Source organism: Muntiacus reevesi, chromosome 7, assembly GCF_963930625.1.
Source record: "Muntiacus reevesi chromosome 7, mMunRee1.1, whole genome shotgun sequence".
Taxonomy (NCBI): domain Eukaryota; kingdom Metazoa; phylum Chordata; class Mammalia; order Artiodactyla; family Cervidae; genus Muntiacus; species Muntiacus reevesi.
In genome coordinates, this window is record NC_089255.1 from 85,094,532 (window position 1) to 85,112,093 (window position 17,562).

The 17,562-nt window shown below is 58.9% G+C and overlaps 1 protein-coding gene across 1 annotated transcript; it reads right to left on the minus strand.

The window, feature by feature from the left end:
- Window positions 1–9,705: 9,705 nt before the first annotated feature.
- Window positions 9,706–13,532, minus strand: NGB (neuroglobin). The gene is made up of 4 exons (XM_065941387.1): window positions 13,444–13,532; window positions 11,923–12,034; window positions 11,220–11,339; window positions 9,706–9,840 (listed from the first exon to the last, which is right to left on the minus strand). Exons 1-4 carry the CDS (start codon window positions 13,530–13,532, stop codon window positions 9,706–9,708), a joined length of 456 nt encoding a protein of 151 aa, XP_065797459.1.
- Between the last annotated feature and the right edge of the window lie 4,030 nt (window positions 13,533–17,562).

A 17,562-nucleotide genomic window follows, 5' to 3' on the forward strand; every position in this document is an offset into this window, starting at 1 on the left:
CTGGGACCCAGGCCTCCACCTGGCGACTCCAGCCGGGAGTGGCTGCCAGGGAAAGGGCCTGGCAGAGAGAGGCAGCAGGGCGCCCTGGCCCGCCTCCCCCAACACATCCTGCAGACTTTGGGAAGGCTCCAGCGGAGCCCCGGCTGTATGTCTCAGCCACATGGAGGCCCCGCTTGCTGACCAGCCGGAACGGGAGATGCTGGGCAGTCTATAGAGGGGCCCCCCAGGATGGGACGGAGGATGCAGGCAAGCCCCACCTCTTGGCAACAGTGGCTGGAGCCCTGAGCACAGACTGAAGGAGGGCTTTCCTGGGGTCACGAGGGAGAAGGTGTGCCTAAGGGAGGAGGCAGGAAGGAGACTCTGGGGTCTTCCCCACCCTTCCACCAGCTGCCCTGCCCGAGGAGCTTCTGCGGCTGCCCCACCCGCCCCCAGCCCCATCCCTCCCCTTCGATCTGCGGAGGACCAGAGAGACACGGAGGACCACCTCCTCCCAGCTTCCCTGCACGGAGAGCCGCAAGGAGAAAGTCCTGCACCCCACCGGCAGGAAGGGATGGCTGAGACCGTAGACGGGAAGGAGGCGACTGAGCCCCTTTCTGTCCCCCTCTCCTCATCAGGTGTCCCCAGGAGCCCAGGGTAGAGACTTGTTCTCTTGTCTGTCCCTGCAAGGGTAGCGGGGCTCATTAAATGGGACCTGTGTGCATTCTGATGAAAGCAACCTGGGCTGGTTACTGTCAGGCGGGGAGGGCCAGAGGCAGAATTCATGGAGTTGGCGGGGGCAGGGGCGTGGGGGTGTCTTCTCCCAAAATGCCAAGTGATGAGAACAGATATGCCTCCCCCAAGGCCCAGGGCCTAATGAGAGGACCCCCAAGGTCAAGGATGTGGCCGCTGAGAGCTGCCCCTGCCTCATGCCCATCGGAGTGCCTAAGCCCCCAGCCAAGGTGGGGGGCATAGCTTAGGAGGAGAAGCCCATGCTGCAGAGCAGGCACTGACTGGCCTTTCCCAGGGGTCCAGGCAGGACCCGTGTCTCCTCTCCGGGCCTCCCTGCCCTCTGGACTGAAGAGCGGTCCAGTGGCCGCCGGCGTGGTCCTGGCTCAGACACTGCGGATTCCCTGTGGGCGGTGTCCCCCCATGGACAGGCAGATTCAGGCTGCCCTCCCAAGGCGGCCACCACCCAGGGCCCGGAAGAGCTGAATCCTGAGTAGGAAGGACTCTGGTGGCACCCTCGCCCCAGGCAGGGAGTTGCAGGCCTCGGCCTCCGGGGACAGGTGGCCCACCAGGCGGCCAGGCCGAGGGAGACACAGAGATGGGCTGCAGGGGCCTCGGTGGACCGGGACGAGCCGCCTCAGGCAGGGTCTGTGTGCCCTAGAGCCCTCCTCAGCTCCGTCCTCCAAAGGCCTGGGTCCCTGCGGCCAACCTTCTGAAGGTGGGCGCTCGGGTCCCCCTCACCTGGGTGTTGGCCACCGGCTCCCAGGCACATGGGTGCTCCTGAGCCCAGATCACTTGAGCCTCACTTCTGCCCACACCCTGGCTCCAGAAGCTCCAAGCTTGACCCCAGAGGAGAAATAGCACTTGAGGGGGAAGAAGCCCTGCTCTCTGCAGCCCCTGGCCAACCCCCCCTCCGCCCAGCCCCACCAAGACCTCAGCCCGGACTTCGGCCCGAGGGCTAATTTCCAGAGAGAACCTGAGTCAGCTGGGGAGGAGGCAGTCTTACCCCGTCAAGGTCGGAATAAGGAGGAAATTATCCCCATAATCCCAGGCCCCACAGCCCTCCTCCCCAAACATTTCACCAGCCGTCAAGGGGGAGGGTCCCCTCCAGAGCAGAGCGGTCAGGACCCCCGGCCTGGGGCCCTGTCCGCCACGGGGAGGTGGTGACTCCAGGCCCCCCACCCCGCCAGCCCCCAGGTGTCTGGCGGGCACGTCCTGCCGGAAGGTGGCCCGAGGACTCCCCTTCTCTTGGCACCACTTGCTGGCATCTGGCCCCCGTCTCGCGGTCCCTGCTGGACCGTTCCTGCGGCGGCTGCCCTCCCCTCGTCCGCGCAGTCAGGGGAAGCTGCGTATGGCAAGGGTCCCAGCAGACGACACGCCAGCAGGGCTGGGGCTGCCCGCTCTGACCCTGGGTCAAACGCGGCCTGGTTCTGAGAGAAGATGGGGAGGGTGTTGGGAGCGTTCGAGTCTCCTGGCATCTCTACTCTTCCTGGAGACCCAGGGCAACCAGCCGGAGCCCCGGCCACAGTCGTTCCATCTCGCGCGGCCGCTGCTGGGGGCGTGGGTGAGCCTGGGGCCCGTCTCGGCACAGCCAGGCCCTCCTCGGGCATTTCCCTTCCAACCTGCGCCCTTGGCCTACAGGGGTCTCACCCGCTGGCCTCCGCCTACCACCATCCACACCATCCACGGCCCCCGTCCCCAGCCGCCCCCTGCCCCATCTGTCCCCCACGGCCTCCCCCGACCCCCAGAGCCTCAGACCTGCTCCTCTCTGGAGGGAGCTGCCTCCCGGACGGGGGATCGCCTAGAGTCTTCGAGAAGCGCCCCTCCCTGGGCCTAGGGCAGCTCCACACCTGCCTGCCTCTTCAGACGCTTCTGGAAGCGAAGTGCCTATTAGCAGCATTGCACCCTCTGGGGACCCCAGTGGGGCGAGTGGACTTCCCTTGGCCACCACCACTTAAGGAATGTGCCAGAACGCCGAACCTTCTTGTTATTAACGCTATGACCGTGCCTTGAATAAACAAGTCCTCCCAACCTCAGCTGGCCTATGCCTCTGCGTCTGAACCTGCCCAGCAGGGCCTTCCATCCATCTGGAAGGAGCCAGAGCTCCCGGAGGTGGCCAGGCTGGAGCACACGTCTTGTGCTGTGGCTTTGGCGCCTGGGGCCAGAAGCTGTCCCCCTGGGAATCCCTTGAGCCCTGAGGCCTTCCCTGGCCGCTGGCCTCACAGGGGAAGAAGGCCTGCCAAGCGCTGCCTGGGCTCCTGGAGAGGCCAGAAGTGAACCTGCCTCTTTCCTTGCACTGCGGGTGCTCTGAGAGCCCCCTGACCGGCCTGCTAAAGGTGTGTGCTCAGTTGGGTCTGACTCTCTGCGACCCCATGGACGGTAAACCTCCGGGCTCCTCTGTCCGTAGAATTTTCCAGGCAAGAATACTGGAGTGTGTTGTCATTTCCTACTCCAGGGGGTCTTCCCAACCCAGGGGTCGAACCCGTGTCTCTTGTGTTTCCTGCATTAGCAGGCAGATTCTTCACCACTGTACCTCCTGGGAAGTAGATGAGAACTTTCTGGTCCCTGAGCTACCCAAGAAGCCATCAGGCAGCCTCCCCTGGGCAGCAGAAGCCCCAGGCTGAGTGCTGGGCCCTGAGAGCTGGCTCTTGGCCTGATGAGCAGCTGGACTTGACCCATGGAGGCCCCCAGCAGAGGCAGCAGGCGGAGCTCTGGTCTGCACCAGCCTCGGCCAGCGACACGGGGCGGGGAGAGGTTGGGCACTTGGGCTGCTGCATCGGGCCTGAACGGAACAAGAAAACCCTCTAGCAAAGGGTAGTTATGTCAGCTATCATACCCCTGACAAGGAGGAAAACTTCCCTACGCTGGGGGGCAGGAGACCAGGATTCTGGGCCTTCCTCTAAGCAGCGCGATGTCCCTGCACTTGTCACCTCACCCTGAAAGCAGGAGGATGGGAAGTCAGTCACTTGGTCCATTACTGAATGGAGCAGATTCAGCTGCAGGGATAGAGCGAACAGGGCGTGGAGCGGGGCTTCCTCTGTCACTGCCCCCGTGAGGGCTGTGAACACTCTGAGGGCTCGATTCCCAAGGGGTGCTCGGGAGCTGGACCTTCTCCCCAAGCTTTCATGGTCCACTCACAGGCGTGGGCTCAACGCTCCCCATGGTGTGAGCCTGGCCAGGGGCCCAGGGCACACCCCCTTGACCCCTCTCCCCTAAACACTATTTTCTGAGTAGAGTCAGATGAAATCCACAAGAGATGCTTCAGTGGAGAGGGGAGCAGGAAGACCACGTTGGCCGGACGAGAGGGGCTGGGTTCCACGGCCTGGAAACAGGGGGTCGGGGTGTTGGGGAGGGGGAACTGGGCAGATGGCCAGGAGGGAGGCCTGGTGCCAGGGTGGTCCAGGATGCCAGCTTGATGTGTCTCTGCCCAAGAGGGTGTTGGAGCACCACCCTGAGTGTCGGGCTGGGGTCTGCAGGGCTGGGGAGGAAGCAGAAGGGCCCTGGGCTCCCGGAGGCTCTGCCTGTAGAGGCCAAGCTTGCGGCAGCTCCCTGCCGCCCTCCCAAAGCCATCAGGGAACTCCATGCTGGCCGACTCTGCCAGCGAAGCTCGCTCTGTAAAGGCCCCGGGGACGCGTGGCAGAGTCTGACTTCTGGGAAGACAGCTCGCAGGTTTTTTTCAACAGAGGCTGTTTTTTGAACATCTGAGATACTGTGGCCTTGACAACCAGCAGCCTAGCCTCTCTCAAGCTTCAAGTACTGGGTCTCTCTTCCGGCTGCCGATGGAAGTCTCCTTGGAGACTGTAAACAATCCCAATGTCCAGGCCGCCTCCCTGAACAAGCCAGAATTTATGAGGTGGGGCCCAATCACCTCTGTTTCACACAACCCCCCCAGTGACTCTGGGGTGCAGGAGGGTTGAGTGGGCGAGGCTCTCCTGAAGCCGTCAGGAAACCATCCCAGCGTCACGGAACCAGGGCAGCTGGTCCCAGCACTTCACAGCACCTTCACCTCAGGGAAGGGGTAGCCCCGCAGCCGGTTGTCATTTAGTCACTGTCGTGTCCGAATTCTTTTGCGACCCCATGGACTGTAGGCTCCTCTGTCCATGGGATTCTCCAGGCAAGAATACTGGAGCGGGTTGCCATTTCCTTTTCCAAGGGATCTTGCTGACCCAGGGATGGAACCCGCGCCTCCTGCATCAGCAGGCAGATTCTTGACGCTGAGCCACCAGCAAAGCCCCTGGTGGTCTGTACCTAGTTACAAACACACAGGCTGGATAACCTCTCGTCCCTTCACTCTGCCTCCAAAGAGCTGAAATAGGTGCCTGGCAGGAAACCAAAGATTAGGCCCAAAAAAGCATTTGCTGTTGGGCTTACAGTGGTTAATGCCTAGCGCGGGCATGACTTCTGTTGTAATCACCTTCCTTGGCAATAAATACTACCGTTGGGTCGGAGAGACACAGAGCAGCCTTGGGGGTCACTTCCGACTAGCTCGGCACCTTCAGCCATGGTTTGAACCCCCGTCTCCCCTCCCCTCCAAACACAGAGCCCAAAGTGCCTTTCCTGACAGCCTTCCCAAGTCGATTGAAATAGAATGTAAGTGCAATTAACAAATTTACTTAGCAGGATGTCAGAACAAGCACTTTGAAGAAAAAAGAAAGTAGGATGGGGGAGTGTCTGGAGATGGGGAGGACTCGGGACAAGCTCCGGGGAAAGCAGACACGTGAGCCAGTGGAGGTGGCGTGAAGCGTGCAGGGAAACAAATGCACGAAGGGGCCGAGGACCAGCGAGGAGGCCACAGTGGCCGGAGCAGAATGAGCGAGGGGCAGAGGGGATGGCGGTGGGTCTGAGGGGGCAACGGGGCTCCATGGGCCAAGCCGCTGGAGGAGTCATAGCAGGGAAGAGGCAGCACCCCCTTACAAGCCACGGGGAGGGGACAAGACGGAAGCAGAAAGCCCCCCTGGGGGGCTCTGATGAGGGCAGCCTGGAGCAACCACACGGTCACTCAGAGAAGGAGAGGGCAAGTGAAAGAGGAGAGAGGAAGTGAGATTTGGTACAGGGCTTGCGGATTCCTGGATAGATTCGGCGTGAGGTCTGAGCAAGGAGGTGAGGATGACTCCCAGTTCTTCAGCCCAAACAACTAGGTAAACTGGTTCACCACGACGGAGAAAGCTGGGAAGGAGCACGTCTGGGAAGAAGACCCAGAGCTCCAACTGGGCTATCCTCCTTTTGAGATGGTGCCCGATGTGAATGTTGGGCGGCTGGCTGGAGACAATCTGGAGTAGAGGCGAGTTAGGCCAGAGGGGTGAACTCTGGAGCCCTCAGCATCCGTATGGTGTGGAAAACGTGGGACTGCCCGTGACCTCCAGGGGTGCAGGCGGAGGTGAGGAGGGGGTCGGAGGGAGAGGGGAGGAGAGTCTGCAAGGAAGACTGAGGAGGAGCTGCAGAGAGGAAGGGGGGAAACCAGGAGAGCCTGGCGTCCCGGAAGTCAGGGAAGCAAGGGACTCAAAGGGGAGGGCGTGGGGTCCAGCTGTAACCACACTTGACAGTAAATACAGGGCAGAGAGGGGGTGAGCTCAAAGACACCACCAAGAGGCCCCAGCCAGGTCAAATGCCAGACATGCCGTGAAACAAATGACCAGGTTTTGCCCACAGATCAATGGCATGGGGCAGAGAGCAAGAGGCTGGAAGAAAATGAGATGTTTAAGAGGCACAACCAGATATGGTGTGTGGCCCTTGACTGCATCTTGAATTGAACAAACCAGCTGCAGAAAGACATCGTTGAGATACCAGGGAAATTCAAATATGGACTGTGCATTTGGCAATGTTGAGGAATAACTGTTCATCCTGGTAGGTACGTTGATAGCATGGGTTAAGAGGTTAAAAAAAAATTGACTAGAAAATCATATTGAAGACCTTATGGGTGGAAGAACATGAAATCTGGGATTAGCTTTGATACTGTTCAGCAAAATTAGAAGTCAGGAAGAGGTCTTGAGTTGCTCAATGCTGATGCAGGGGTAAAGGGTACCTGGAGATCCGTCAGGTTCTGATTTTCGTGTATGTTAACATGTCTCCACTATAAAAAGTTTAAAAATAAAGAAAAAAGTGTTCAGCAAAGTGCTCAACTCATCCAAGTGCTGCTGAGCAGAAGAGCAAAATGAAGCCTGGGATGCGACCCCTGAGTTGGGCAGGATGGAGGCTACTGGTGACCTTGATGGGGAGCTGGGGTGGGGGAACGAAAGCCTGGCTGAAATGGGTTCCCATCCTCTCGCGGGAGTGAGGACATGAGAAGGACAAGGAAGGACAACTCTTTTGGAGACATGCAGAAGTGCAAGAAAGACCTTCAAGAGAGGCGAAGGCACCCATGCTTAGGATGGCTCCAGACACATCGGAGGAAGGGGTGCGGCCCATCCAGATCCAGGTCACCCCGTCTCTGGTGTGGGTGTCAAGCCTTCAGGAGCCTGAGGTTAGGTGTGGCCACCTGACTCTGAGCCACCCTTCGGTCACACAGCAGAGGGGGCCCCCCGCATGGGAGCCTGTGGGGCTCAAGAGAAAAATCCCTTTGATGCTCCAGTGGGGAAAAGCATTCCTAACCTGCTCCAGATCCAAGGTCTGCAGTCACATTGTCAGGCATGCCTGGCCCCCAGAGCTTAACAAAAGCGAGGCCCTGGCTGCAGCTAGGGAGGCCCTGCTGGCACTGGTGGCATTCATTGGTCTGGGCTGAGAAAATCAGACCTTGGGGTGAGGACAGCTGGCCCGAGTGCAGCCCCTCCAGCCATTCACAGCCCAGCTCCAGGGCCCCACACATTGGAGCCCAAGAGTAAGGGGGCGCAGGGAGGGCTAACCCCAAGCCTGTTTGGATGAAGGCCACTCTTAAAGTCACTCACTCCCCATTCACCTGGCTGTCTCTCTACGGTTGCCTCCTTGCTCCTCCTGACACACACACGTACACACACACACTTAACACTCACAGCTGGTCTTCAACTCCAATATGTACACCCCAGCTTAACACATTTAGTCTCCCTAAAACGTCCCCTCTGGGATTGGCACCTACCCCTCCAAAGAGGTTCTAGAAGCTTTCCTCGGAAACCCTGCAAGATGTCTTGCTGTGTGCTGACAGCTAGCCCACTCAATTCATGGCCTCGCCTTGTCCACCAGCAGGTGGGCTCCCAGACCCCCGGCCAGTGAACTGCTTCAGACTCCAGACTAGTGTAGGTATGAGTTGAAATAAACCAACCCCCAAACGTATAATGGCACAAGCACAAGTTTGTCTCTTTTCTGTAAAATTATAATGAATGAGCCCCTGGTCTACATGCAGGAGAAGCGCTTGGACGCCGCAAGGCACTTCTACCTAGCGGGTGCTCTCCTCCAAGCAGTGATCCGGGACCCAGGCTCCTTCCACCTTGTGAGCCTGCCACGTTCAAGGAATGGCCCTCAAGGTCACTGTGAGGTCTGCATCAAGACGACAGAGCACAGAGGAGCAGGCAGGAGTTTGGGGGGACCACATGTCCACACATTCCATTGGCCAGAACTCAGTCGCATGTCTCACCTAATGCAAGGGACACTGGGAAATGTAGTCTGGCTGTGTGCCCTGCCGGCCAGTTTCCACCACAGACCCCTCACTCCATCTCAGCCACCGGCTTCCCCACACCCCTCCCTTCTTTTCCACCCGCTCCGGCCTTGATCCTCCTGACCCCCAACCTCCCACGCTACCTTCCATCCACCACCCTGCAGCTTCATCTGGACACAAGCCAACGCCAAAGAAAAGACCAGTCCCAGACGGTCAGAGAGGCACACAGAACAGGTTTATTTCTCGTGAGTTTATACAACCACGGTACGCAGCAAAAGATAAAAGTGGAGATAGCTCAGAGCGTGGGAAGGGTTTCTGCTGTTTTCTATCAACCTTGCTAAGTACAGGCACACGTGTGTGCATGCTGTCGCTTCAGTCGTGTTTGACTCTTCGAGATCCTCTGGACTCTAACCCGCCAGGCTCCTCTGTCCATGGGATTCTCCAGGCAAGAATACTACAGTGGGCTGCCACGCCCTCCTCCAGTGGATCTTCCTGACCCAGGGATCGAGCCCGCATCTCTTACGTCTCCTGCATTGGCAGGCAGGCTCTTTACCACTAGCGCCGCCTGGGAAGCCCAGGTACAGGCACACAGCAGGTATTAAATATGGGCGCTCTGGACCCTCCGTCGGTGTGGGCAGAGGCAGAAAGGATCGGGGGACGGGGGATAAGCCTCAGGCTCTGCAGAAGTCAGGGCTGCAGAAGAGGCTTGGGTCTCTCGGGAAGGAAGCCCCCAGCTTCCTGGCCCTTCCCCAGCCCGCCCACCCTGACTGGATAGCTGCTTCCTACAGAGATACAGGGGAGTTCCCACCTGACACGGGAAAAGAAAAATTACTTTGTCTGGGGGCATCTGAGAGGTTGCCCCCCTCCGAGACCCAGAGGGGCCCCATCACAGAGCCAGCCAGTCTCCGAACCACCTGCTCCAGCTGCCTGGGATGCCGCCACGAAGGCCGGAGCTGTCCCACACCTCTCCTTGTGCAAAGCGAACACACGGCTGGGAGAGAAACGCGCGGAAGGCAGACGAGCTGGGAAGGTGCTCGGAGCTCAGCCAGCCCACTGCCCCCCTCAGCCCAGGCTCACTCGGGCATGAGGAGGATGGGAGCGCCCACCCCGCAAAGCCCCGTGTTTCCCCCCACACCGGGCCCCATGCCACCTCTCCTCCTGGAGGAGGGGTTGGGGAGGCCAGAGGAGAAGGCTGGGCCAGCAGAGAAGAAGCTAGGGGAAACTCGAGGAAATGGGAAAGGAAAAGCCACCCACCTGCGGTTGGCGGTGAGCTGGACTGAGGCCCAGCCCTGCTCCATCACCTCCCTGGCATGGCCAAGGGGACAAGGACCACGAGGCAGGCCTAGGGGAGCCTGGGCTACGATGGACACAGACCAACAGACAGACACAGACAGGCGGGGGGCCACCAGGTAGAAACCGCTGGGCAGCGCCGCCTCTTACTCGCCATCCCAGCCCCGACTCATGGCCTGCACCACTGCCCCGTAGAGCTGGCTCCAGGCAGCCCGCGTGGCGGGTGTGAAGGCAGGGCCCAGGCACTTCTCCAGCATGTAGAGCAGGGATTCACCCACCGTCTGCAGAAGCAAGGGGGCCACCTGTCATTCCCAGGTGCAGGAAGGCATGCCCCCATTCCACAGGTGAGAAAACTGAGGCTGGGGGCTGGTAAGGACTCCTGGGCTTTCTGGCTCTCCTGCCTGGGGGCCACGCTTCCTGAGCAGGATTCAGACCCCCCAATCCTTGGATGCCACTTAAAGGTGAGGCTTTAAAGTGAACGAAGCATTTCACTCCACTCCCAGCCTCACGATCACCCCATGAGTGGGGGGTGAGGCATTGCCTGGGACCTCCAGCTGACACCAAGCAAAGTTACTGTCCCTCCTCCTGTTTCCTCCTCTGCAAGACAGCAGTCATGAGGTTAAGACCACAGGCTCTGCCATCCTGAGTTCACTTTCTGACTCTAGTGCTTGTGAGCTGTGTGGCCTTGAGCAAGTTAGGTAACCTCTCTGAGCCTCAGTTGCTTCATCAGCGAAACTTTCAACTCATCCGATTGTTGGAATGATTAAGAGATCATCTACTAAAAGCTCTTGGCACAGCATCTATACCCAGTAAGTCTTCAGCAATAATAATGGCTCTCATTTTTTAATTATTAATTATAAAATACAGTGTATTTAGTCCACAAATATTTCCTGAATACACACTAAAGACCAGATGTTGTACTAGTGCTGGGGATGGAGAGAAAGACAAGACAAACTCAGTCCCTTCCTCAAGGCGCTCACATCTGACAAGGTGATTGGACCGTGCAGTGGGCCGTCAGGTGAGTGGTCCCCTGTGAGCCACACCTCAAGGATTCACGCCCTTGACACGGGGCTCATCCATGTGGCTGGCTTTGGCCGGTGGGGCATTAACGAGAGTGATACAAGCAGAGGCTGGCTTGTCCTCCTAGAATACTCCCTCCTGGAGCTCAGCAGCTACTCTGGAATGAAGCTCAGCTCCACTATCGAATGACTAGGGGCCACAGGGAGAGGGATCCCAAAGGATGACAGGCCATCTTGGACATTCCAGCCCCAGCTGAGCTCCCAACTGGACGCAGCGCACGCGTGACTCCAGCCACAGCATGTGGGACGGAAGAACCGCTCAGCTGAGCCCAGGGAAATCAGAAGTCATTGTTTTAAGCCAGTTTGGTTCTGGGATGGTTTTATGCATGCCAATATAAAACTGAGCAGCAATCCCAAAGGCTCCTTCACTATCTCTGGGTTCTAAGAGAAACCACACCAGAGAAGAAAAATTGGAGGCTCAGAGAGGTCAAGGCAATGTCAGGGTGACACAGCAAGTACCTAACAAGGCAGTCACCTGAAGGTTTAGGAGAGGAGCGATGAACAGGTGGGAAGGAGGGCCTGGGAGAGAGTGGTGGCCTCAGGCCAGGAGCTTTGTAGAGAGAAAGGGCCCCTTTACCCACCGAGAAGGAGCTGAGCTTCACGCCCACTGCCCGGTGCTTCCGGCCCAGGCTGGCCAAGTACTCCTCCAGGGAGGACAGGTCCTCCACGTTGGTCACCGCAGCATCGATCACCAGCATCACCTGCCAAGGTCAAGGTCGCAGTGAAACAGAGCTCAGAGCAACTCCCCGCCCCCACTCACAACCAGTCCAGAAGCTGGGGGTCCCAACCAGAAGGAAGAGAGGACCCTCATTTATCCAGGATCAGAGACAAAAGACAGCCTGTGTCTGCCTACAGCAGGCGCTCAGCATGTGGTGGCCAGACTACTAATGTTAGGCCATGAAGGAAGCTGCCTTCTGCTGAGGGGCTCAAAGCCCTAGACACATCTGCTGGACAGTGTTATCCTCTGGGGTCGGGGGGAACGCTGAGGCCCTGTAAGAGCCACCAGCCTCTAAGGAAACCCCAGCTTGGTTTTCACAGGGGGATGGTCCCTGATGGAGCCAAGGGGCGAGGACAAGGGCAACGGGCAGAGCTGGGAGCAGCTGGCCGACCAGGTGCCACAACTCTGCCCAGTTCAGCGCAGAGGGAAAGCGACAGATGCCTCTGACAGGAGGGAGCAGGAGAAGGGGCACAGTCCGGGGCTGGGGCAGGACGCGGAAGGAATTCTCCCACCCCGGGTTCTCCCTCTCCTGTTCTCCCCCAGGAAGGCGCTCCACCTCCCCTCACCTTCCGGATGTGGTCCAGGAACTCGGGAGAGGACAGGCAGTCCTCTGGGCTGGAGAACCGGCGGCAGTTATACTGGAAGAGGGGCAGCAGGCCTGGCTCCAGGTCAAACAGCCTGCGGGGGGAGGCCCGGTGTCAGCCCTGGGGGGTCGCCCTCCAGGCCCCCTGGGCCCGGGCTGCCCTGCCGCAGGGGAAGGCGTGCAGAGCCTGGGCTATAAACTCCAGCTCACCCTCAGCCTGGCACGCACCGCTTGGCCAGCTTTGCTGCTGGCCCCTCTTACCTCTTCCGCATCGTGGAAAACACGTGTTCCCCAGACCTCATAGGGAAGCCCCTCCATAAACCGTGGAGGGGTGTAGGCTGGGACAGGCAGGGGTCCTCAAACAGGAAGCCCGGAGAACGTGGTGGGGACTCCCCCTCCCACCATCTGTCTCCTCCTTCCCTCCCTCCCATTCTTGGATCAGAAACCCCCCAGTCCCATCCTGTCCAACGGCTCTTGGCCCAGCAATGATAATAATTAGTATTCAGAAGCCCTAACACTTTCTGAGCATTGAGTACTTTGCAGGTGGTTTACTCAGGTATCCCCTCACAATCCTAAACAGTGGGTGTAACTGCTACCCAATTTTATAGAGGAGGAAAAAGAAGCCCAGAGAGGTTGAGTCATTTGTCTCAGGTCACACAGCTTGGGAGCAGCATGGCCAGAGGGCGCCTGAGAAAAGAGTGGGTTTGGGGAAAGCTGAGAGGCCCAAGTATAAACTTTCATCCGTATCTGGGAGGGCCGAGACTGTAAATGTAGTCCCTTTTTGTTTGCGAGGGGGAGGCTTTACAAAAACCTCTTCAGAAGTTCTGGGCTGGCTTAAAGCAGCCAAGGCTCCTGAAAAACCATGGTGAGGGGGCAGGTCTCCTTGGTGAGGGCAGGGGGCTACCTAGACACCCTCAAGCTGATGTTGAAGGCAGCCTCCCCTCCCCTCTGGGGTCTGCTCACTCCCTCACCCCTCTCTCTCGGGTGGTGAGAATTGGGCATCTGTCCTCCCTTCCCTGGAGGGTCTCAGGCCCTAGCCTGTCATTTCCTCCGAAAGCTTTATCCTGAAGTTGATTACTGGAAGCGAACAGTTTCGGGGCCCAGACCCCCGTGCCCTGCGGGCCAGGCACCCAGTACAGCCTTCCCACGCAGGCCCTTGGGACACCCGGTATCTCTCCATAAGGGCAGTGGTGGGCATCCCTGCAGTCAGCGCCCAAGGAAAGAACACTCAGGAGGCACACAGTCGGGGAGGGGGCGTAGCGCGGGGCCCGAGTGTAGGGAGATGGGCGGCGGGAGCGGACCCTGGCCGGCGCCCAGAGAGTCCCGCTGGGAGCAGACTGTGCGCGCTCGCCAAGACGCGCCGCGGCCGCCGGGAAAAGCCGCAGGGGGCTGCGCCACCCGTCACCGCGCCCCGCGCCTCCGGCGCCGGCTCGGTCGCCTCCGACCCATTCCTGGAGAGGCACCCCGCTCCCCGCACCCCCGGGGGCGCTCGGGCCGCCCTCACCTGGCGAACAGGACGGTGCCATGCTCCAGCGGGCTGCGGCTCACCTCCCGCCAGCTCTGCCGGATCAGCTCGGGCTCCGGGCGCTCCATGCTCGCCCCGGGGACGCGGGGCGCAGGGCTGGGACCCTCGGAGCGCGGGCACCGTCACCGCACGTGTCGCGCCATCTCGGCGGCGACGCGGCCACTCGGCGCCTCCTGCGGCCCCCGCGCCTCGGCCCAGCCACCGCTGCTTCCCCGCCCAGGTGGAGGCGCCCCCGCCGGCCCGGCGCTTCCAGGGACCCCGGCTCCCAGCCGCTGTACCTTGCGCCCCGCCCCGCGCCGCCCGCCTGGGGCTCTTTAAAGCCCCCGCGGCCCCCGCCCCTCTCCGTCCGGATAGACGTGCATCTCCGGGCGACCGACTCTGGCCGCGGACTTGGCGGCTTGGGAAAGGACAGGGCTTCAGAGCTTCACGGAAATCGCCGAGCCTCTGGGGACCTCGGTTTCTCCTCCGGTGACAATTTCACCACTTACTAGTTAGGGCACAGGAGAAGGAAATGGCAGCCCACCCCAGTGTTCTTGCCTAGAGAATCCCAGGGACAGAGGAGCCTGGTGGGCTGCCGTCTATGGGGTCGCACAGAGTCGGACACGACTGAAGTGGCTTAGCAGCAGAAGCAGCAGTTGGGGCGCGGAGATGCTGCCTGGAGGCATCCGACCCCTGGCCCCAGGTCTCCTTCCTGCTGCCCCGAGGTGGGGGTCGGAGAAGGCCAGGGCGCCTACCTGTGACCAGGCGGAGCCGGGGGAGGGCCGCCAAGGGTAGGGCAGGGTCTACCCTAGCTCTGGTTACTGACTGAAGTACCCGGGACACTCGGGGGCCACCAGGGCTCTCAGCTTTAGGGACAGGGCCAAGCCCACCGCCGTGTCCAGCCGGGCCTGCGTTTTCTTGAGGCTCCATCCTTAGACATCTGTCACCTCCGGATCTATCCCCAGCTCTGCTTGGCCAGGGGTTGGGGTCTCAGGTGCAGCAATGGTGCGCACTCTACTGCTTGGACAATTGAGGGTGTTCAGCGAGAACCTTCTACTATTAAGTGATTTTTTAATAGACTTTCGTACACGTTTAAATAGAAGCACTGTTTTTAAACACTTTCTTTAATTTGAAGTTCAGGAGGCAGAATCGCCTGAATTTGCCTTTCAAGGTGTGAGGTTGATCACCTGTCAATTAGACCTGAACCTTTCTCTCTCAAGCCTGAAAGTGCCTTGGGCCCCAGTCCAGTCCTAGTGGTCTGTGTTTTAAAGAACAAGATCCTCACTTTCATTATGTCGTCTCCAAGCCCATCTCCTGTCAGTCGGCCCACCTCTCTTTTCCAGTTTCCCCAGCGGTGTGGTAAAGGGGGTGGAGTAGGGTCTCCAGGAACTTCTCAGGCCATCTCCTTTGGTCCGTGGGTACAAGGTGGGTGTACACTTCAGTCATGAACTGGCTGAGGCTCCATGCCCAACCCTGTGCTAGGCATGAAGTACAGAATCCTTGCCCTCTAGAACGTCTGCTGGCCAACCCTGTGCTAGGCATGAAGTATGGAATCCTGTCCTTCTAGAACTTCTGCTGACCCTGAATCAGGCCTGAGGGCTTCAGTGATACTCTTCTTGGTCCCAGGCAAGCTTGGCAAAACCATCTCGCTTCTCTCCCTCTTCCAGGGACGCAGGACTTTGGAGCACACCTTATTTCTCTCTTCCCCATCCCTCCCCACATCTTGGGGGTCTTTGGGCTGGAGCAGGGGAGCAAAGCTGCAAGGCCGCTGGCATGTGTCCTAAGGCATTCAGGAGATCCCCGAGGGAGAACACAGAGAGGCTAGGGGCTGACGGGAGAACGCCGGGGTGCTCGGGGATTAGACTCCCAGGCCGGCGTCCCGTAGCCCTGCAGCCAACTCGGCAGGTCGTGGGGAGGGCCACGTATGTCTCTGGTGACGTTTATCTTTCAATGCGCACATGCCCAGGGCTCTGTGCAGGCCTGCTGGCTCATCTAAGGCTTCCCACTCCACCCAGTTTGCACTTCCTGGCAGCAGTCTACACTCTGTACGCTGCTTGCTTCTTCTCTCCTTTGGGCAGGGTCTGGAGTCTGACGGGTTAGCGAGTTGATGGCCTTAGCTAGTAAGTGGTGGAGTCAGCACTCACTCTGCCTTTTTAGAGCCAGAAGGAGGCAGGAAGAGAGAGCTGAAGGCTCTCTAATCTCTGCTCCTCTCAGCGAAAAGGCCCAGGAACCTGGCTGAGCCTTGCTGTCTGGGTGGTGTATTCCAACCAGGAGACAGAGGGGTAGACTCCACATTTGAGGGGCTGGGGGAAAGTCACAGAAGCCCTGCTCCCAGCATTTGCCCACAGACTTGGGCAGGAGGTTCTAATCGAGGAGAGGCCAGTGTTGTCACGGAGGTTGCTTTATCACCAATGATAAAGAGCTTGCATGTCCTGAGCATCCGTGTCCAGATACTGTGCAAGGGACTTTACATCATTACCTTTCTTCATTCTCACAGTAACTCTGTCAAGTAGATCCTGTTTATTTTGCCCTTGTCTAACTGCTGAGGAAATGGAAGCACAAGGTTAAGTAAGTGGCTCGTAAGTGGTGGGGCCAGTATTTGGCCTCAAGGCTGACCCTGGCCCCCCTGCAGACCTCTGCGCTCCTCTGCCTCCCTCACTTTAATGCGCTGTGACCAAGAGCTGCATCCATAGTTCCGACCACGGCAAGGCCACCAGGTCTGGGTCAAAAGGGTGTTGGAGCTGGCTCTTAGACGGCTGGGGAGAGCAAATTGGCTTCATCTTCCCAGTTTCTCAGCAACATCAATCAGGTTGCTGGCCTGAAAGAGGCCATGGTGGAGCATTTGCATGAACCCAGACGGGCGCTACAAATCAGGGCTTTTTTCCTCCCAGAAGACCACTGGTCTGGCTGCACCAGCGAACACTGGGCCCTGGAGGAGCTGTCGATGCTTTAGGCAGCAGGTGCAAAGGAATGTGCTGATCTAAGGCTATGCCTTCTCCCCAGGGGACCCAGGCTGTCCTGAGCACGTGCTTCTAGTCCCAGCACCAGGCTGGAGAAGCAGAAAAAGCCCAACTCAGTGCCGAGGCCGGCCCTGCTGCTGACGAGTGCTCAGTCGTGTCCGCCTCTTTTCAACCCCATGGACTGCAGCCCTCCAGGCTCCTCTGCCTGGGACTTTTCCAGGCAAGGATACTGGAGTGGGTTTGCCATTCCCTTCTCCAGGGGATATCTCCCCCACCCAGGGATCGAACCAGGGTCTCTCACATCTGCTGCACTGGCGGAAGGACTCTTTACCACTAGTGCCACCTGGGAAACCCAGCCCCGGCTCTACTGACTGATCGTGGCACCTCGGGTAAGGAATCGAATCTCTCCTGGGTGGAATGGGGACAAAAAGAGCAGTGACTTCACGGGACCTTTATGAGGACTCGGTCTCACAGACATGTCGGGAGATGGTAAGCCAAGCTGTGCCAGGAAGAAGGTCCCCTCCTAACCCTTCCATCCCCCAGGGGGCCGCAGGACTCCCCCCTCTCTTGCCTCCAGCTCCTCTTGGTCCTAAGCAGGAACAGGGGGATCAGCGAGCCCCGAAGACCCCCGGTTTCACAGTGCACTGGACTCCTCTCCTCCCTCAACTACGGTCCAAACCACGTCAGCTCCTTCGGACCTTAACGTGACCCTTGATCAGGAGATGCCTGCCAAGACAGGGGCCTCTGGGGAGCAGAATGGACACTGGTGCTGCAGTGCTGGGCCACTCAGCTGTCTCAAAGTGGACGCGCGCTCTCATTCCTCCTTATGCTTGTGTGACGAGGTTACAAGAGGGAAAAATAAGGTCCAGCTTCCTGCTTATTTGGGAATAAGTTTAAATAAATACAAGTAACGACCAACATTACTCAAGTAACCTTATCTGTGAGAGGGCCTGTGTCTCCTGCTACAGCCGGGTCCACCTGCAGCCCAGGGCCTCTGCCGGAGTCAGAATGGCTCAGACTCCAGACACAATGGAACGGTTCTTGCACTCCAAACATTCTTTTCATTCTGGGAGCCAGAGGGCAAGTCAGATTCAATTAAGTACAACAAGAACAACATGGCATTCAAAATAAGAGCTATTTATTACAAAAGTAAATGGCC

Bases quoted from the DNA above. Each gene is read 5' to 3' on its own strand.
- NGB (XM_065941387.1), bottom strand. From the start codon at position 13,532: ATGGAGCGCCCGGAGCCCGAGCTGATCCGGCAGAGCTGGCGGGAGGTG. The intron at 12,035-13,443 runs GTGAGGGCGGCC...CTCCCCCCGCAG, and splicing joins GGCACCGTCCTGTTCGCCAG to GCTGTTTGACCTGGAGCCAG. The intron at 11,340-11,922 runs GTGAGGGGAGGT...TGACCTTGGCAG, and splicing joins TCCTGGACCACATCCGGAAG to GTGATGCTGGTGATCGATGC.